The following is a 22,142-nucleotide window of genomic DNA, read 5'->3' on the forward strand; positions in this document are numbered from 1 at the left end:
GGAGGCACGTTTTATATATGCATTAGAAATTTAGAATAAAGGAAATGATCATAAATTCACATCTAACACTGCCGGCGGTCTGGGCCAACCCGATCCCGAGACCTAATTGCACAGGGATTTTGCCTGCATTGTTTTACCTGTTTCAGAGAGAGAGAGAGAGAGAGAGAGAGAGAGATTATTGTCAAATGTCAACTTACATAGTGTAAAGGTTTGTAGGTTATACATAGTCGGGTCTTGTTGGACAGACCCAACAACTCCCATTAAATAAGTAGGGTCAATCAGGGTTTAGTACTTAACCGTTGCTAATAATCTCAAGAAATCTGAGGGGTCAATTTCATACCAGCACATAACTGATAACACCATAATTTCACAAGTTTATGATCATTGGGAAGTTTGGGCATTTCCAAGGATAGAGAGAATAGCTCCCATCAGAAGATGAACCCATCCAAGGGATTAAAGACATAAGATTTTGAGCATCCTCAGATTAACTTTAACCAATCTGATCTTTTTAGAAACCTTAATCTTTTCTCTATAATTTGTACATCAGATTATAGGAATATGGAATGCAGGGTAAAAAATTACAAGTTTTGAAGCTGTTCCCCATGGCATAAATGCTAACAAGACCTATCCCCTTGCCTCTTGAATATGAAAGGACTTGTGGAAAATAAAGGAAGAATTTACACCTCTCATGTAGTCCAAAGGACTGAAAAAAGCTTGGACAAACCACAAACTGTTGCTAATACTCCTTTCTGCCTTCCCACATAAAGAGGGAAGCTGCACTTACTTTGGTAATCCAAGAAAGTGAGCAAAGCTTGGGTACTTTGGTTCCCATCCAATTTCTGCACGGGTTTTTGAGTTATTTAACCTCTTCCCTAAAGGATCATCAGTTCCTGCATCACAAGAAATTAAAGCTGACTTTGCATCAGTTGGAAAATATAGTGATAAACCTCAACCGTACGGGTGTAAAACTTTTCTGATGTTTCTATTTTGAAACATCACTTATGAGCTTGCCTGTAAAGGCCTCAAACTTTTTGCTGAATTTTCCACTACTGTTCACCAAATCCATCATTTCCTGCCTGTAAGGAGGAGATATAAAGCAGATGAAGAAAGATTTAGGTTGCTTCTGTGTTTTCTGTTTGAAATTGTCATGATTCACTACAAAGAAAGTAGCCAAAATCCAAAATAGTAAACCAGTGACAAGACCTGGATAAAGGATTATTGTCACAGCCTAAGAAGATGCGACCACGGAGTTTCTTCTTCATGATTGAAATTGAGAGTGATGCTGCGTCCTGTATGCAAGTGACAAGTTAGAGCAACCACTAATTCATGGTTTTTAACAAAAATTCATTTCCACTCTTGATAAATTATACAATTGTTAACTCTAAATCCCCCCAAAAGATATATAACCACAAAAATGCAGGAATATTATATGAATTAGTATGCCCTTGGCATGACATATGCACAGTGGCCTTGAAGATTTCATGACCTTTGTACTATTTATAGTATGTCTATGAAACTAAGATCTGGAGGTGCGCTGTGACCTAGACTAAACAATAGCGTATTGTCGTTTTTCCCTTTTGATCAATAATTAAACAAACGTCAGGAGGTGCAAAGGAGCTCTTTTTTAGGTTTTTTTATCATGTTGTTTAGTTTACAGGTAGACTGGAAGGGGCTCTTTTTTCAGTGATTCTCATGCCAGTCTTGGGGAAGGAGCAGATCTCCTTGGTGGTTGGAAGCTATTATCTTTCAGGGGGTAAGTTCATGCTTTCAATTTTTTTTTTCAGGGCTTCAGGGATTGTAACTTGTGTTTCTTTTGTTCATCTACATTGTTAAGCCTTCTTTGAAGGTAGGGGTTCAGGGGTTTCCATCTTTTTTTTCCTAGTCCTACGACCCCATCCCAATTCTAATTCCAATTAATAGAATATCCATTGCTGAAGAAAAAAAAAAAGCCATCAGCATTTTGTTGACAATCTTTACTACCAATATGACTGGGAAATGGAAACAACAAAAACAATATAGAGAGAAAAAAAAAGAAATGATCTTAAGCAACTAAAACGGTTATACCAATATAGCTCACCCACCACGAAAGCGAGTTAACAAGTTCACATAAGTAAGGATTCAAGTTTCATGTAATAGGCTATAGCTTTTTGCTAGTCAACCCACACCCTTTTTGGTCTGCCCCTAACTCTTCTATAACCTTTAGCTTGTAATTGATTAAATTTTCACATTAGTGCTGTAGATGGTCTTCTCTGCACATGTCCAAATCATCTTAGTCTTTCCCTCATTTTATCACCTATTGAGGCCACTCCTAAGTTCTTTAAAATAGATAAACTTGCAAAGATTGTAAGCATCAATTATGTGGCATATACAAATATAATGGAGAAATTTCAAGAACGACATTAAAGTTCAATATACAATATCAGGAGAACAACCATAAGATGAAAATGATGACCTCATAGTGAATAAGATTGAGAATGTGATCTGGACGAACTTCTACAGTCCCTTTCTCCAGCCAATAGTTATGGGCACCTCTATCTGCTTTGTGTAAATAGTTAAGGTACACTAAGAAGTTGACAGTAGCATTAATTTCCACATGTGTCCATTTAACTTCGAGGTGCAAATGAAAGCTAATGGTTTAGATTAATTGCAAGTAAGGATATGTAAAGCCCAGCCAATCTAAGAACACAACCACCAAGCTCCAGCACCACACTTTCTGCCTTTAAAAGAATATCTGTTCGAGGGCTTCTTCCTAAAGGGACTATTGGAGAGTCCTGCATAGCCATCTGCATGTAAGTTAAAAATGCAAACTAGATATCTTTCAACTATACTTCTACATGTAAAGAACTGTGCATCCCAGATTTTTTTCAGATTAGTTGCTTTCTAGATATAAAGGGAAAAAGTTTCTAACATGGGCCAGCTAGATGTATTCAGTACAAACCAACTCCTAATTGATCTAGTGGTCATCATCTGATCATTAATGTTTAAAAATTGAGAGAAGGATGCTTGGCATTCATGTTCACCCAATGTAAAGTGGTGGTGTTCATGACCTATTTTCTTGGGTTGTTTAGAAGATCAAATTTCAGAGTTCGGGCCTTCTCAGCCACATGATTTTTTTTCCTCTCCATGGCCATCTTTTGCTGGAGAAATAAAGGTGAAAATGATTTGAAGTACAATACCATTTTCTGTTCATTAGGGGCATTTGAAATTAGAGAAATTGGCATATTTTTTAAGGAAAGCATTGATCTACTCAAAAAGGTAAGGCTGACATTACTTCTAGTGGCAGTTGGTGCATCCAGAGCTCAAGGATGTCAATGGAAGAGCTTTGCGTCCAATCTTTATATCTAGTTATTTAGGATCCTTAGATGTTGTTTCTGGATTGTTTTCTAATGAGAGTTGGAGTTGGAAAGTTTTATTTTTATGTTGGATTTTTTTTCTTGATTGTATTGGTGACTCCTCATGATTTACAAGCATTCAATACTTGGAAAGTTGACCTGTAGCTTAATAGATCCTTGGTTTAGACCCCAACTAATGCATACATGGAAAAAGAGAAAGAAACCATAGAGAAACCATGTAGTGTGGTAGTTTTTAGGTTTTCTCTAGAACGATTTTAGTATTTTTTTAGCATTATTTTATAGTTTGTAGTTAATCTTATTTTATAGTTTATAGTTTAGCATTATTTTATAGTTTTGCAGTAATAGGTTTAGTTAATCTTATTAGTAAGCTTTTAGGTTTCTTTAATTAAAGCTACATTCGTATCACCTTTTTTGAGTCTAAGCTTTGGAGTCAAAACTTGTTTGTTTAATTTAATTTTGGTATCTTGTATGTTTTTTAGGCATCCATCCAAAAAGACTGAAAATTGAGAATCCGACTTTATTTGTAAAAGCTGGTTTATGTGGATTTAATTATACAAAAACCCTCTTATCGTAACTGAATTAAGAATTTGGAATTACCCAAGAGGTAAGGCTCTATTCTCTCTCCTCACTCTCCTCTTCTTATGTTGAGAATTGAGATCTGTATCTGCAGCATAAGTAAATGCTCTATCTTCTCTTCCCTTTGAAATATTCATCTCTACTACTTTCAATTGTTGCTCAGGTTTTGTACATCAAAATATTAAAATGTAATTTTTTTTCTTAGCTATCAACATTGAGTAAAGGCCTTCTTTGTATGATTTGAAACCCCTTTCTATTAGTCAAGATTTTTACCCCCTCTCCCCATGGACCCCACCATCAAGCCTGATTTTACAAGTGATGACTGTCTTACTACCAACCTCCCCCTCCTCTAATGCTCACATGTGGATAGGGAAAGGAATATTGTGAAACAAGAGTCAAAACTACCATACACTACATCTTTAGGAAGATCTGAAGTCAATGCACGGATTGATTCTAACGATTATTACAACAAGCGATAGTATGAAGCCAAAGACACATGATAAGTATGTAAGGGACACCTAGAACAAAAGCAATGCAAAAACAAATATTGTTACCAGCAAAACAATGTGTTGTAGTAGATTTAACACCTCATTACAAGATCCATTGTCATTGCAATCATATGGAGCACTACTTGACGTAAATATGAAAGAACCTTCACCACTCCAGTTTGATGCAGCCAACCTGCAGATTGTTCCAAATTCCAAATCAATGCCTTATTGTTAGACAGTGTATGCCCTTAGCTCCAATTAGATTGATGTACAAATACATTTATTGTAAATGAATAAAAGTACATTACTGTTTCATGTTGATATTGGTATGTTTCTGTGAAATTACCCCTTAAACTGGACATTAATGAGACTCGTGTTAGTTTAAAATGTTATCAACTGTTGGATAGACTTGGGGAGTTTATCCTGCCAAGACTGACACTGATGTGCTGCCAAAGAAGTTGGGGCTGCTTGTCTCAGTTGCTAGGGTTAGACCCAAAGCACATGCAGTGTGTGTTTAAATGAAACACTGAACTCAGACCATTTTCCAGTTATGCCCTGGACCTTGGAGATTGATAAACAAAATTGAAAAGTTACACATAACCCCTAGACTTGATTATGGTACTACACTAGGTGTTGGATTTGGCTGTCTTTGATATGCCAATCAATGAGATCTATTGAGGGTCAAAACCTGGATATGTTGGGGCAGTCTGAGAATTCACTTGAGTGGGTGATCATAGTGATAGGATTGGCCCCTTTTTCGGACAAAGTGAATAATAGGGCTTACACTCTCTCTGATGGAAATCTAAACTACTGACAATAGATTTCAATTGTGTTTGAGATTTGGTTTTGCAAAATATATTTATATGAGTATATATATTAATGTTTTATGAAAAATGTTTGCAAAAGGTTTTAATTCCTGGGATCCATCCCAACAAAGAGTGTGACACTGTATCTTGTAGCTAGGGGGGAAGTCCTCCCATGTCAGGCAGTGTTGTGATCATTATAGGCCGAGAGGTTAAGTATAAGAGACCATTAAGGGCTGATTGTCTGATGGGCTTTATCTTACTTAAGCCCATTATCCTTGGGTCTTCATAGGATGGCTGAATTCAATGACCATTTAAGTGTAAATGTTGGGACCATATTGAGCCCATAGTGATGTGCTCAGGGGTTTACTACGTTTAGCAGTGAATTCAGCTAAGCCCTTGCACAGAAGTTGGGCCGAACCCATGTGGACTTATGTGAGGTCATTATGGGGTCCCACACCATACAAATCATGCCTAAGTTGGCCATGCAACACCCTTGGGTCGTGGGCCTTTTGGCTGATGGGCCTAAGGCCCATAATTAATATGATTAATTATGTTGTCACATGTTGTCATGTGACATGGGGCGAATTTGAGTATGGATCACCTAATCTTATAAGAAGATATGGTATATCTCTAATTAGAGCCCAAATCTGATTTAGATCTAGATTATCTCCTAATTAGATTAGGAAATAACTCCATAAGAGATTATAAAAGAGGAGGGGGCGGACCAATCCAAGACAACTTCTTATTTTTTTGCAGTTTTTGGTTCTCTTTGCACCCTTTTGTCTCCCACTTTTTTTCCCAATTTGACATCAGCTATCTAGGACTGATTTAGATCAGTTTTCCTTTGACTTTGCAAGAAAAATTCAGAGGAACCTTCCCCGGTTTGATCCAAGCAGTTGGGTTGCAGTTTTGCTGAAAACTATGTTGCTGAATCAGCTTCACCTACACACTACGCCATCTTCAGTGGAGGCTGGTTTTGGGACTGATTTGGGCGTGAACCACCTTGGGATTTGCATTTGTGATATTCATATTAGGTATAAATCTCTCTCTTTGATTGATTTCAAATCTGGTCCGGTTCAGTGCAAGACCGATCCTGAAAAATGCAGTTTTTTAAAACATAGGGAATTCGATTCCTATAAGGATTAGGAAAATTTTGAAAATTCGCCCAGCCATCTAGCATGGTTCGGCCATCCATATGATGGATCTTAACCCTTCCAACACTTATGCCTAAGATGTATTGAATGCACATAATGAGATGCACTTTTCTTTATCAGGAACAAAGAACTTCATTAAATATGCAATGAACCAGTTTTGCCAAAGCAAATTATCTCTTTCAGTATCTTTAATATAATTAATCCTCAAAAACAACTTTTAAAAACGATGAAACGGTGTGGAAGTGCACCTCTGCCATAGATCAATGCATCAACTACTAGCATATTATGAATGCCCGCAATTCCCATCTCTAAAACATCACCCAAAAAATATAACTTTACCATCATTTTTTTATAAATGATGATAATTTTATTAAATCGTGAACATGTTTGGGACTAAAAGCTCATAAAACAACCCTTGGAGAGGTGCGAGCTGCAACCTCACCCAACAGATTACAAGGAAACTAAAAAAACAACAAAAATCACAATTGAGCCCAGAATAGGTCATCCCTGTTTGCCCCCTTGCTTGGCTAACACATCCGCCAAAGAATTTGCTGATCTCCCCACCCACTGCAATAGAAGTAGACATATTCCTAATCAGCCATTTGAACTTCTTAACTTCATTGTAGCACCAAGCAACATTCTGGGGGTTCTTCAACCGGCCCACCACTACCTTAGAATCCCCTTCAATAATCAATTGCTCTACCCCCATCTGGTTTGAAAAAAGGACCCCTTGTACAACAGCTAGTAATTCTGCCCAAACAGAATCTCCATGTCCTAGAGGACCCTATAGGACTACCTATCCATGCCGATTTCTCAGACCCCCCTCCCCCCATTCCAGAGGGTCTTGGATTGCCTAAATTTCTCCCATCAAAGTTCAATTTCAACGATCCTGCAGATAGGGGAAGCCACCTTATAGCTGCCCTATTCTTAGTGGAGGAGCAACTTGCTACTGTTTCCAGTTTCTCCAGAGATCACTAAAGGAGAAATGCTAAAAGAGCTCCATGGTTTTTAAGCAGTGTATTGACCTATTCAAAATGCAAACCTTCAAATCTAGGCTGCTCCTCTCCTCTTGGAAAATTCTAGCGTTCTTTCTTCCCATATTGTCCATAGCAAGGCTGCTCGAGCACATCTCCACATAATTCTCCCTCCTTTTTTAGGCCAGGTTAAGGTAGGGTAGTCAAAAATCATGCATACATCAGCTGGTAGATTCCAACTACACCCAAACAACAAGAGGAACCAAATTCATAACTCTGTCGAGAATAGATGGGAAATCAGTAAGTGATAGCAATCCTCCCCATGAGCTCTACAAAGAACACACCAGTTGGGAGAAATACACAAGAGAGGTCCTCTCTTTTGTAGGTTATCTACAGTGTTTAATTTCCCAAGGTACACTTCCCAGCAAAAAGCCATAATCTTTAGAACCAAACTTCCTTAGAGGGAAACAACTGATGAACAAAAGAAAGGCAAAGAGACTTAATATAAGAGGCACAAGTGAAGGTCCCTTTGGGCCTCGAAGCCCACACCCTCTTATCTGACTCAATTGGGTCCAAACAAACCTGATTGAGGAGGGAGAGAAAATTAGACAAAGATTCAATTTCAGCATCCCTTGACCCTCTATGAAAGCCAAAATCCCAATTCAGAGCCAAGGGGGTTCTCGAAGTTGAAACAAATTTTGAAACCCATTCTTTTTTTTATAAAGAGAGAGAGTATAACAAAGGGAAAAAGGTCTTTTAAGGGGGTATTTCCCACCCAAACATCCTCCCCAAACCAAACAGAATTATCAGAACAAACCTCATACCTAAAACATACCTGAGAAACTAAGGAAGAGTGTTGTGAATGGCCTTCCAAGGTGCTACCAAATTAGCCTGTTTTGATACACCAACATCCCACCCATTCTCTGAGTTTCCTTGGATACTTACCACCACCTCATGCCATAACCTCTCTCTCTCTCTCTCTCCATTGGAAAACAGCCATTTCCCTAGCAATGCTAAATTTTTTTGAACCACCCATCCTAAGCCCAATCCACCCTCCTTTTTGCTTCTGTACACACCACTTAATCAGGTGATCCTTTTTTTATCTTGTCTTGGTTCCCAAAGGAAATCTCTCGTTAGTTTCTCCAGCTTCTTTGCTTCCCTAGGTGGTATTCTAAATACAAACAAGAAATAGGTGGGTAAGATCGCCAAAGAAGCCTTTATTAAAGTGATCCTACCTCCTAGAGAGATGTAGTTCTTCTTCCAAGAGGCTAGTCTCTTCTCAAACTTTTCCACCACCGGAGTCCAAAAGCTACTCTCCCTAAGGTTTGCCCTTAACAGAAGCCCTAAGTAGGACATAGGCCATGAAGAGATGGAGCAATCAAGACACCCTACAATAGCCTCAATCTCCCTCTCCTCCAAGTTGATACCCTTTATGCAGACAAATTTATTTTCAAGTTGGAGATTCTCTCAAAAACCTTTGATTTGGTCTCTCAAGTTTGCCACCTTCTTGCTACCACCCCCCTCACAAAAAAATCATCAAGTCATCTGCAAAATGGAGATGGATAACGGTGACTTAATTCCTCCCTATTCTCCAACCCTTAATACATCTTCCCTATCAGCCTTGGTGACGATTCTATTGAACACATTAGCTACTAGAGTAAAGAGGAAGGGTGAGAGTGGGTCCCCTTGCCTTAGGTCCCTGCAAGCTAGAAAGAAATCCTTTACCACACCATTAGCCAGAATTGAGTAGTGACAAGAACTGATACACCCAAATATCCATCTACACCACTTATCACCAAAACCCACAATTTCTCAATACCTTAATTAGGAACTCCAAATCCACCAAATCATATGCCTTTACCAGACTAATTGGTCTAAAATATTTAAGGTGATTAACATCAATTTTCTTAGGAATAAGAACCAAGAAAGTGGCATTAACTCCAAGACTTACCATGTGGTTATTTGCAAATTCCTTAAAAACATCACACAATTCATCTTTCAACACCTCCCAACAATCTTGGTAAAATGCCATTGTAAAACCATCCAGACTCAGGGCCTTAGATCTGTCCATTAAAAAGTCTGCTTGCTTTATCTCTTCTTCCTCAAAACTCCTTTCCAGCCACTTTACCTTTTCATCATCCAACCTTAGCCAATCCAATCCTTCCGCTACTACTCTCATTCCAAAGCCTTCTAAAAATTGATTTAAAGTGATCCACAAAAATCCTGGTTGGTTAATACCTCCCCATCTATCTCTAACTTGGTCACAAAATTCTTCCTCCTTCCATTCGCCAAGTCATAAAAAAACCTAGTGTTCCCGTCACCTTCCTTGACCCACCTATGCGTAAACTTCTGCCTCCAACTAATCTCCTCTCTCAAAAGAACCTCTTCAAGATCCCTTTTAAGTTGATCTCATTTCTCTATTCAGACAATATAATTTGGGATTCCTTCTCATCCAAAGCTTCTATCCGAGTGATCGAACTCATCTTTTGTTCCTCCAATCTCCCAAAGTGATTCTTATTCCACTCTTTAATTTTGGTTCTTAATCTCTTTAGTTTCTTGTGGAATCTGACCCCCTTCCAATTACCCCCCTCATCTCCTCATCCCACCAGTCCTTCACCTTCTTCACAAAATCCAGGTGGATTAGCCACATATTTTCAGACCTAAAAGGTCTTTATCCAGTGACAAAGGATTCCAAACCTAATTTAATTGAGCTCTAGATACCAAGAATCCCTAAGGTCTCTTCCAAGTTGTGTTGACGAGGAATCTATCCAATTTGGAACAAAAAGGAGATGCCTGGAAATTGGACCAAGTAAATTTATCTTGTTAAAAGTGTAATTTCCTTTAACCCACAATCTTCAATAAAGCTGTTAAATTTCCTCATGTGGGTTGTGATTACCTGGTGAGGATTATTAATCTCTTTTGAAAACCTAATTACATTTAAATCCCCACCCAAACACCACGGACCATCCCAAAGCCCTTGAATTGCATAGAGCTCCTCCCACAATTCATTCCTTTCTCTGTAAGAGTTAGGTCCATAGACATTGGTTAGAACCCATTCTCCACATTCTTGAACTTGATGGATACTGAAAATTTGCCCATCAAGTCCTCCACTACTTCTACAACCTCTTCCTTCCATAGTGTGACAATTCCCCCCAAAGCTCCCCAAGAGGGAGCCAAGGTCCAACCTACTCCCTTAGATCTCCAAAAGCTCCTGACCCAACTTTAGCATCATTCTACATTCTACACTATGCTACCTGAAAATGATGGACAGAGTAAATCTTATGAAGTGAGAAAACAGCTTCTTCTTCTTATTGTTTTTGTTAAGTAAAATTGGATTCTACACATTGATGGAAAGGTTATCAATTTCCGCCATTTCTGATGGGCTGCTAATGTTTTAGATCATTGCCATATTCTTCAGAAGCTCAACTTTTGTGATATATTTGCTCGCATTAGTTTTTAAGGTTAAGTATCGATCCATAAGAAGATGGATTAGTCTCCTCTCTTACTGGTCAAGCTCCATTATCAAAGAATTAAAGACAAAACCTAAGACACAAACACAGAAACCAAAAGACCCCAATAACAGTCCATTTCATCAAGTCAACTGAAACCCCTAAAAGTCCAATGAGCTGTTTGATGGCAGCTGAAAAGGCTCAACTGAGCTTATTGCTTTGCCTTTTAGTGAATAAGTTTTTAAGGCAATTGTGGGCTCCTTAATGGTAAGGGTGCAACTTGGCTGGACTAGGGTTAAGATTTTGTCAAAATTTGAATGAGCCTTGCCTGAAGCAGTGCAAAATGTTAACTCGGGCCAAACAGAGTTGCACCCCTACTTAATGGCTGAAGCTGAAGCTGGGTAGAGTACTATACCCTTCAATATTTTATTATTTAATTATTTTATTCACTAAAAGACAGAAATAAGTTATTCAGTTCAGAAACTTCAGCCATTATCAAATGCCCCCTAATACTCTTACAATTTGTGATAGTGGTGGATACTTACACATTTATTAGGAAGTTCCAGGTTTAGCATCCAGAGGATAGAGTTAATGTATAGGTTTTCTCCTTTGGCATAAGCATTATTGTTTTGTATCATTTTCTGTGCTGATAAATTTGTATCATATCAAAAATCGTGAACAAAACAATATGAATTGCATACAGGAATCATTTTTGCAATGTCGTAGAATTTGTAACCAAATCACTAAATTGAATCGTAAATCGCGATTTGTAATCGATTTTACCGATTAATGATCTTATCAAGAAAAGACTATTTAGCCCCTCTCCTCTTAAGGTTATTGTTTTAAAAATGAGGGACAATAGTGTCATTTTAATTATTAAGGACCATTTGCCTTTCTAATCAATTGAAAGAAGCATTCTTCTGTTTTGATGCAAAAACAGGGCTTCCGTCCTTCATGTTTTTTCCTTCTTTTTTCTGATGTAAAAAAAGGGGCCATTCCCCATTTTTTTCCAGTCGTTATTTGACACAAAACAGGGGCTCCGCCCTATCTTTTTTTCACCTTCTTTTTTAATGTAACGGGAGATCTGCTCCATTTGTTTTCAGTCTTTTTTAGCACAGAAACAGGCGCTCTGCCCCCTTCTTTTTACATCATCTTTTGTGATGCAAAGATTATACCATGGTTTTTAGGTTTCTTTTTTGACAGAAATACAGGGGTTGGTGTGTTTCTCCTTTTATCCAATATCCACAATTCCATATATCAGCTTTTAAGTTGGTTATGCTTCTTGTTAGGTGTTTTTTTATTCATAAATGATTGAAGCCTAAACTCTGAAATTTTGAAGAACTCTACATTCCTTGTTGATCAACGAAGATTTCTTTGTTAAGTCCAGTCTGTAAGTCTTTATTTATGCTGATATGTGTATGTTTTGTTAAATTACCATGTTCTTGCCTTCTTGGATGTGTATTAGGTTCAAATAGAACAACTATATCTCTCTCTCTTATTTTAGTATTTTTAATGAATTACACGTTTGGATTAAATTACTGAAACTTGAAATTTGAAACAAGGACTAGAAACATTATAGTCCTTTTTCCTTGAAGAACTTGGAGATAGGATTATAGATTCACATGATAACCAAGTTTTCAATAGTAGATTAGGAGTATTGTAGAATGTAGTGAAAATATTAATATTAAATTTGGAATTGGTGTTGGCATGTAACACGTGTTGCAACTTGCAAGCTTGCATTGTTGCAAACTTGCAAGTTTGAAGGGAAATGCTCTCCCTTGGAAGACTTGAAAGCGAGAATCCTATTCCTAATCAATGGCTGGTTGAAAGCTCACAAGCTGTTTAGAGACATTTTCTTTGGAGATTTGGATAGAAACTTGTGGCAGGTGCTAAACTCCTCTTGCTTGGTGCCCCCTAGCCCCCTACTCTTTCTCCCAGACCTCCAGTGAACGCCAATCTTCAATTTGATGGCAGCTGCAGAAGTGTTTCAAGCCACAGGGGACAGCCTGGGATAAAGGGCCAAATTATTAAAGCTAATGGTTAGCTGCTCTGGGCATTTTGTGGGCGGATTGGTATAACAGACTCAGCAGAAGCAGAAATTTGTGCCTTGCTCGTGGGTTTGAGAGCTGCAGCTAATATGAATTTAACAGATCTGGTGCTGGAAGGAGATTCTAAAATGGTTATCAGCTGAGTGGAGGATTTAAAAGTTGGTCCTCAGAGATTCAACTTCTTCTTTAATGAAAACAGAGACCTTTTGTCATCGGTTTTTTGTCATTTTAGATGGATTCCTAGAGAGATGAATAGAGTGGCTGATTCTCTTGCCAAATCTGGGGTGGGGAGGGATTTTTTGCATAGTGGCTCGATGCCTTTGTAAATCCTTGGCGTTTTCATTTTTTGGGTTGTAGTCTCGTTTTGGCTTTTTGCTTTGTACATCTCCTCATATACATCCACTGTTTTTAATATTCAAGCATGCAAAAAAAAAAAAAAAAAACAGAGGAAGTATGTGAAAAAGTTTAAGGTGTTGTTGGAAATTGGAAAGCAAAGAAGGGACAAAGAATCAGAAGGAGATGGAATTGTATGAACCAATGCCAAGGCCAATTTGAGGGACTTCTATTTTGATGATCAACCGGAAGTAGAAGATCCCAAAGGCAATGCTCTAGAAATCATAACCATATTGTAAATCATAAAGGGGTTTGAATCGATCATATCGTAAATTGTAAGGTTTTTTCCAATTTTCTAAAAAGTTGTTAAAAACTCTAAAAAATACCTAAACCTCTCAAAAAATAGAAAAGACGAATTTGCACAAACTTCCTAACACATAAACATCATATAACTATATAAACAAGTAGTAGTGACAGATTGATAGTTACGCTAGTGTCAACTCCAATTTCATTCATTTTTTTCAGCAATAAAAAGCAATATCTTTAATTGTCTTGATATGAATATGAACTTTACATGACAATGACAATAGACCCAAGACTTGGTCAACAAAAAGGATGATTGAGGCAAACCAATATATTATTTTGGTCCCTTATACAAAATATACAAAAAAGTGCTCCACTATGCACAAATATACATGTAGCCTTGTAAATATTCTTTATAAGTTCATAAGTCATAACTAAAAAACTAAGAACTAAAAAGCCTTATCCATCAAAATATATCAATCATTAGCATCGCCATCTCTATCATCATTCTCATCATCATCACTATTCTCATCAACAAGTTGAATCTTGTCTTCATCTTCTTCATCAGATAAAGAAATAAATTCTTCTTCATCTTGAAGTTGGACTATCCCTTTTCTTCTCTTATTGTGTAAATAGATCCCTAGGACCTAACCTAAGGTAGAGCAAGCTATGAACATTTGAACAAAATAATAAAGTTGTAAATTATAATAATAACAAAACAAAACCTACCACGTTTCCTTCGTTTATCTACAACTCCTTCAACTTCAAAAAAACACTTTCCCATATCCATCCATGCGGTATCATCAAGAATGGCAGGATCTTCCATTTTTTTATAGGAAATGGTAACTTTCATTAAATAGAACACCAGAAATTACAAACTGTCACCTACAGAAGGGCAAGGTGACCCCTGAAACAAAAAGCAAGTTACAACACAGCCAAAAACAAAGTATCTCTATTCACACCTTGCTTTGCTAGTAAACCAGCTAAAGCATTTGCTGACTAGTCCAATTAACAACTACACCCAGATCCCTTGTAAGACTCAATAATTCTCTTACATTTCGTCTTAGGTACCAAGTTCCCAGACTATTTGTTTGCACCCTACTACTAACTTGTCTCCCTCCACTTCTAACTGTTGCATACCCAAATGCTTAGCCAATCTGAGCCCCTGAAGGAGGGCCAACACTTCTGCTCTAAGTGAGTCCCCCATACCTATTGGACTGGAGGGGCTCTAAGTGAGCCCCATACCAGGGTTCCCCACAGAGCTGCCATCAAAGTTTAATTTCACAGCCTGCTGTAAAGGAGGGGATCTTCCTTTTTAGTTATCCATTCATCATCTAACTCCATGTCTGATAGACAAATTGGATCAGCTCTTGCTTAGCTTTTCTCTTCTCATGGCAAATCCCAAGTTGGCAATTGATGCAGCTCTAACTCATCCTACTTTGGTACCAATTGATGCAGCTCAAATATGAAGAGAGAAAAGAAATAAGAAGAAGAGAATTGGATGGAACTTCATTAATCAAAGATGGCTTACAATATGAGGCAACAAAGTTAAAGACTTACTCACCCAATGAGAGGACTCTCTCAACTCTCAAAGAAAGCTCTAGGCTTTTCAAAACAAGGGAAAGAACTTGATGCCTCTAGTTTGAGATTACAAGGCTTTATATATAGAGAATAAAACTAGTTGTTGGTACATTAAATGAAAAACTAGCTGTTGGAACATTAAATGAGAAACTAGTTGTTGGAGTATTAAATACAAAACTATCTGTTAGAGCATTGAATGAGAAAGTAGTCGTTACAAGTTGCTGGAGCTTTTAATGAACTAATTGTTAAAAGTCCACTAACAACTAGCTATATGATTCTATGTTTCTTGGAGCATGATTGTGGACTGCATCAGTCCAACTTCAAGATGAAGAAGATGAAGACAACATTTAGCTTGTTGATGAGAATAGTGATGATGATAATGATTGATATATTTTAGGGATGCAAACAAATCGGATTGGATTTAAATCAATGTATACCCTAATCTAATCCGATACTATAAACCATAGATTCGATTGGATCTCACAAACATTGATTCGAATTCGAATCTGACAAGGGTGTCAGATATCCGAATCTAATCCGATCCAATTTAATTTTTAAACAATTTAATAAATTATTAAAAGGACACCATTGTCAGATTCGAATTTGAAAAGGGTGTCATATATATATCAGATCAGATCAGATCCTTTTGGATCAGATAGAGGGTGGTCCAAATTCGATCCGATTTTTAGTCGGGTCCTATTATCCAATTCGGAAGTCCGAAATGGGGATATCCGAATCTGACAAAATAGGATCAAGCTTCGGATCGAATCATGATCCAATCCATTTACACCCCATTCTTAGTTTTTTAGTTATGACTTATGAACTTATAAAGAATATTTATAGGGCTACATGTATATTTGTGTATAGTGGGGTACTTTTTTGTATATTTTGTATAAGGGACTTAAATAGTATATTGGGTTGGCCAAATCATCCTTTTTGTTGACTAAAGTCTTGGGCCTATTGTCATTGTCATGTAAAGTTCATACTCATATCAAGACAATTAAAGATATTGCTTTTATTGCTGAAAAAAAGAATGAAATTGGAGTGGACACTAGTTTGTCACTACTACTACCTGTTTATATAGTTATATGATGTTTATGGGTTAGAAAGTTCGTACAATGTCATTGTTTTCTATTTTTTGAGAGGTTTAGGTATATTTTAGAGTTGTAAAAATCAGAAAAAAAAATTATGATTATGATTTTCAGAACATTGATTGCTAAAAAAAAACTATTACTATAATTTAATAGCAACAATAGCAGCAACAACAAGAGCAATAATCAAATCTCCATAATTGTGCTCTTGCCTTGCAGATCTCCTTGGTTGTCTCAAGCCCCTTTAAACCCCAAAAATGTCTACTATCAGCATAAGCTACAACTTAAGTGCCCCGGTTTCCTTTTATTGTGCAAGAAACCAAGAAAAAAAAACAAAATAAAAAAGAAAACACATGATTTGACATGGTTTGACTATTTGTGCTTATGTCCACAAGTGAACCCCTATGAAATTCCACTATTCCCAATGCAACAATTACAACTTTAGTGCAGAAGCTAGTCTCAATAAACATCTATTCATCCCCTTGACACATTAAATGGACTAAGCAAAAAGGACCAAATGGTTATAGGCTCAATTGGCAGGTACATGTCCACTATCAAGCTCCTTCTATAAGGAGAGCAACACTAACCTGAGAAGATTCTATTATGCTCAAAGGCTAAATGTATCATCTTCCGTCCCAGCTGACTTTATTGCCTAAGTCACCCAGATCCAGAAAGGACACAATTGTAAAAGATGTAGGATATGACCTTATTCCTGATAAAGAAAAGTGCATCTATTAGGGCTGCAACTTGGGCTGGGTTTGCCCGAACCCATCCTGAAACGTAGGGTTGGGTTGGGTTGAAGTTCAGGTTAAGGTTAAAGTTGAAAAGTATGAACCCGACTTGACTTCATATTTGCATGTATAAATATCATATAAATATGTATTTATGCATGTAAATAATTATGTATATGTGTGTATTCACCATTCATGCATGTATTTATATGCAACTATGCATCCATAAATGTATGTATTTATATATTTGTATTTTTCACTGCAAGTATTTATATATTTATGTGCATATATATTTATATATCTATATATGTGTGCATATATATTGTATGTTAAAAATTTTAAGTTTAAAGGCAAGTCTTTTTCTGAAACATGTTAACTGTGTTCTTTTACAAATAAAAATGCTAATATAGAATTAACATAAGCCCTTAGAGTCTAAGAAATAAGTACATTTGGCAAAAGGAAATAGAAAAGTTAGCCAATCTGAGACTAACCCGAACCCAACCCGAAGTTTTAGGGTTGCGTTAGGGTTGACCTCAACCCGACCTAATCCAGCCCGACTTGCACCCCTAGCATCTATATAGAGCACTTAGTTCAACTGTCCAATGCAGTTAATGTGATTGCTTCCTGAAGATATCCACAGTTGAATCACTGGGGCAATCACTGAGTAGCAAATTGAAGTCAGTAAGGATCTTCAGTAGTAAATTGATTGCCTATGTAGTGTAGTAGTGCTATGGCTACACTGGCATTCAGAAAATGCTAAAAACTACGTTTTTCTCGCACATGCTTAAACATAAAAAAGGAATTTGTGTGTGTGTGTTTATCTAGTTGCATACATAAGAACAAAAAGAAGTTTTGAGCATGATATTCAGATTTTTCCATATGTATAACAAGGAGCTAATTTGAGTCCGCAGGTACCTGACATCACCGGGGTAGTCTGCAGTTCGGTAAGGAGGGGCACAGAAAATAACAAATGGAAACTGCTGAGGTGATCGCGTTCCTCTTAAAGATGGATTTATCCCAATTTTAACCAATTCATCATGGTGATTTGTAGTCATCGTCTGTCCAAAAATTTGGCAGCCTGGATATTCCTGTTACAAGATCAAGGAACAGTATATAGTTTAAGCACCTTTTCATGGAGTAAATATATCGAAACAAGGGGTTGGGGCAGGGGAGGAAGCAAAATATATGTGCAACTAAAAACTTGGAATTTGGAATCCTGCAGTTTCGATGATCCATCAAGTAAGATAAAGCAAATTTATGTTTTGAAATTGTTCTCCACAAATACCTTCCTCCACTGTTCTGCTACCATGCGCCCAAGTACTCCTGGTCCAATAATCAGCAAATCATTCTCCCCTACCAAACTAGGAGATGAAACCTCCAAATCCAATCTTTCATTTGGTGCACCTGCATCAATCAATAACTTTAAGCATTTATTTATTTACTTATTTAGAGTAATTCAATCACGCAGGCACCTAAGATTCCAACGAACGACCGCAACAAATGGAACTGAAGTGCATTGTGCATACACCACACAATTGATTCAAATCAAAAGATAATTGTAAGCTAGCAATCAACGGAAATGACAATAACAATCCATCACGACAGAATGCCGTAACAAATTTCTCCAAGTATTGACACAAATAAAGAGCGAAAAAAGAGAAATTAGCGTTAATAAACAAGAGATCGAAAGTAAATACTGACCAACCGTGGAGCATGCATGAACCTGCAACTGCAAGGGGGACGCCATTGAAGATCTACGCTTCGCACTGAAATTAGGTTTACGGAAGAGTGGAATTAAGGTTCTGGAGGAGGGTAAGAAGCGTCCTGACCAAGGAACTACAGTATTGCCACTACTACTACAGTAGGCAACGCCAATGGCTGCCATGGAAGCAAGAAAAACGAAACGCAGAAGATGAAAGGATAAACCGCAAGCGTTGAGGCTTGATTCGTGCTTACGAGTTTCGAGTTTCGAGTTTTGACATTGGTTTTCTAACCGGGGGGGTCGCGCCAAGACGTCAACGTGAAAGGACAAGTGGACAACCGGTAGTGACTTTGCGATCACCGGTCCGTGCCTTACACGTGTCTGTGGGTACCACCTTAGATGTTTTCTCAGTCGTCTGATCGGATCAGATGGCCTGTCCAGATTACCTTATCCAGTTGACTGGCTGGGCTGAGCTTGAAACGGGAAGACGGTCCGGATAGCCGATCTCAGATCAGTTGTCGTATAGTCCAGGTTCCCGTTAATCTTAACCATTTGATAGCTACTGAAATGGCTGAAATACTCAACTGAATGACTTAATACTTTGTCTTTCGGTGAATAGTGAGGATGAGAGGGTTCGGTTGGCGTCCCACAACAATGGCAACGGGGCGGCGATCATATTCATCGTTCCTGACGCCGATTTTGGAATAAATTTCCGTCCCCTGCTTCAATCTCCATTGAGGGTAAAAGTTGTTTTCCATCCGTGATCACTGATATAAACGGGTTTTTCGTGGGATTCAAAATTTTGAAAAATTTTCAACTAATAGTATTTTTAAAAATAAATTTATTTAAAATAAATAAATATTTTAAATGTATATATATATAATAATATATAATCAGGAGTGGGGCATCATTTCCCATCATAAGGTTAGGGAAATCAAGTACACCCCATCCCTACCCAAAGGCGCCCCACATGCACATCTCAACTTGCATTGGAAACATCTCCCATACTCATCAGGGGGAGATGTTCTTACTTCTTAATATATATTTGATAGGGTTGTTGGGGGCTTATGGGGTGTGTTATATAGGTAGACCTGTTCATGGGCCGGGTAGCTCGATGGCCCGGCCCGCACCCCGGCTGGGCTTGGTCATATAATTAGGCCCGCGGGCTTGACCTCGGGCTTAACACAGTAAGCCCGACTGTGTTTCGGGCCGGGCTCGGGATTTGTCAAAAAAGCCCGGCCCGAGCCCGGCCCGGCCCAACTTAGTATTATATATTTTATAAAATATATAATATGTATTTTATATATTATATAAAATATATAAATAATATAATATTTATTAAAATATATATTTATAATTTAATATATATATATATATATATATATTTATTCTTTTCTTTATAATTTCAATCTATCTCTCTCTTTATTCAGCTGCTTCAACATTAATAGTAATAATAATATAGGCTAAATTTCGGGCCTGGGCCCAGGCTCGGGCTTCGGGCTTTTTATGAGGGCCGGGCTCGGGCCCAAATTGTAGGCCCGATGGTCGGGCCGGGCTCGGGCTCGGGTCTTAAAAAAATTTGTTAATACACAGTAAAAGCCCAGCCTAAGCCCGGCCTGGCCCGGCCCATGAACAGGTCTATATATAGGGCACTGATGTGAATTCTAAATTATATAATATACTAATAAGGAAATAGTGTATGGAAAAGAGTCCTTAGAATTCAACATTTAAAATCCAATGGAAAATGCATGTGTAAAAACACAGTGTAAAACTTGACCTCACCTTATTGAACCACCATTTTTCTTTAACTCTCCTTAAAAATCAATGTATGATATTCATGTACATTTGCTAATTACAAAAGTGTCATTATTTATTTCCTTGAATTTTTTATTAATTACAAAAAGGGCCATTCAAAGTAATCAATGCCTCCTTTTTAGTTATGCAATTACAAGTGTGCCATTAATATGTAATTACAATATTGTCACAAAATTGTTATTACTCTCTTTATAATTTTTATTTGTTAGCCCCCCCCCCCCCCCTCATCTGTCTCTTTATCTCTAGGGCCGTCAATTGTTTAGATTGGACCTGATGGATCCAAACCAATTAGGTCAATTTAAATTCAATTCTTGATATATTGTCCCAATTCTTATCTGGTCATAGCCTATTCCACCAGTCATGAATTATAAATACATTATTTATATTGTATTTTTCTAAATTTGTTATATTATTTATTTTTTAATAAAAATATGTATATATTTTGAAAATGGTTGAAAAGATACTTGTAGTTTTTGTTTTTCTTTATTTAAATTATTATACTTTAACAATTTATTACTTTTTAAAAAATCAAATTGGATTGGATCAGATTTGAAAATCCGACTTCCTCATTAGATTCGAATTCAGACCCATGTTTTATCATATCTGATTGGATCTTCATATTGGATCAACAATTAATAGTGTCGGATCAGATTCGAATCATTTGCATCCCTAGTCAATGTGTCGGGTTGAACCTAATGGGCCAAAATCGATTGGGTCAATTTGATTTTCAATTCATGATATATTGTCCCAATTCTTATTGGGTAGGAGCCGGTTCCACCCAGTCACGAATTAATTAGGAGTTGGGTATAATTTTTAAATACATTGAATTGGAAATTTGTGAGTCTAATGTGACCTTGGGTTGGGCTACAATATTGGGCCAAAACTTGGGCTAAAAATTTGTAGGGCCATGCCTAGACCAAGTGTAAAGACAAAACTTAGGACCAAGCCTAAAATTTTGGGGTCAAGTTAGGTATTTTCATCTACACTTCTTTAACATCTCAATTGAAATCCATAGAACGAAAGCAAACTAATATTTTAAAACATTTCCTCTTCTCTCAATCTCTCTCTCCAAGAATTCAACCACCTCCTCCCATCCCTCCCCCATTCCCCCAACCCCTCTAATAGTATACACTTGTTAAAATGTATTTTTTAAAATTTTATTAATTATTCAAAGTTATTATTTATAATTGTAAAATTATTTATTTTAAAAGTTGAGTAATTAATGTAATTTAAGTATTTAATTAGATTAACTAAATTAATACTTAATTGATTTACCATAGTTAAATTAACTAAATTGAATAATTAAATAACACTAAATTAATTTGATTCATTTATTCAAATAGTTAACATTAAATATGCCTATATGAATAAAATTATTAATTTGTTGTTGTATTCTTATTAGGGGTGAGCATTCGGTTTTTTCGGTTCAAAACCGAACAAAAAAAAAAAAAACTGAATTTCTCAAAATTGATTTAACTATGGGATAAACCGAACCGAAACCGAAATATTTGACAACCGAATAAACCGAACCGAATTTGTTTTGGTTATTTCAGTTAAAACCGAAATATTTTGTTTTGTTATTTAGTCTTCACTCTGCAAGCGGATTTAGAGAGAGAAAATCATTGTAGATAATGAGGAGTCGAGGAAGAAAGAATAAGGGAACTTTTATGCTGCCCACCCAAACCAAAATGATATTCTCTTATATCAAATTCAAAGTTGCAACGAGTTGGAAGAAGAC

General features: G+C 37.1%; 1 protein-coding gene across 4 annotated transcripts; it reads right to left on the reverse strand.

Moving 5' to 3' along the window:
- Window positions 1-484: 484 nt before the first annotated feature.
- LOC104587606 (uncharacterized) lies at window positions 485-18,904 on the reverse strand. 4 transcript variants are annotated; one of them, XM_088901940.1, is made up of 9 exons: window positions 18,589-18,904; window positions 18,173-18,291; window positions 17,803-17,975; window positions 4,517-4,610; window positions 2,660-2,783; window positions 2,453-2,541; window positions 1,204-1,289; window positions 1,012-1,076; window positions 485-890 (listed from the first exon to the last, which is right to left on the reverse strand). In XM_088901940.1, the coding sequence occupies exons 1-9, from the start codon at window positions 18,770-18,772 to the stop codon at window positions 781-783; spliced, it is 1,044 nt and encodes a 347-aa protein (XP_088758066.1). In that variant the 5' UTR covers window positions 18,773-18,904; the 3' UTR covers window positions 485-780. The 4 variants fall into 4 exon arrangements, with proteins under 4 accessions (XP_088758066.1, XP_088758065.1, XP_088758067.1 ...); XM_088901939.1 differs by having other exon boundaries at window positions 2,660-2,771; window positions 4,484-4,610; window positions 18,589-18,897; XM_088901941.1 differs by having other exon boundaries at window positions 2,660-2,771; window positions 18,589-18,892.
- Window positions 18,905-22,142: the final 3,238 nt, after the last annotated feature.

This window comes from Nelumbo nucifera, chromosome 3 (genome assembly GCF_055504915.1).
Source record: "Nelumbo nucifera cultivar China Antique chromosome 3, China Antique-T2T, whole genome shotgun sequence".
NCBI classification, from domain to species: Eukaryota; Viridiplantae; Streptophyta; class Magnoliopsida; order Proteales; family Nelumbonaceae; genus Nelumbo; species Nelumbo nucifera.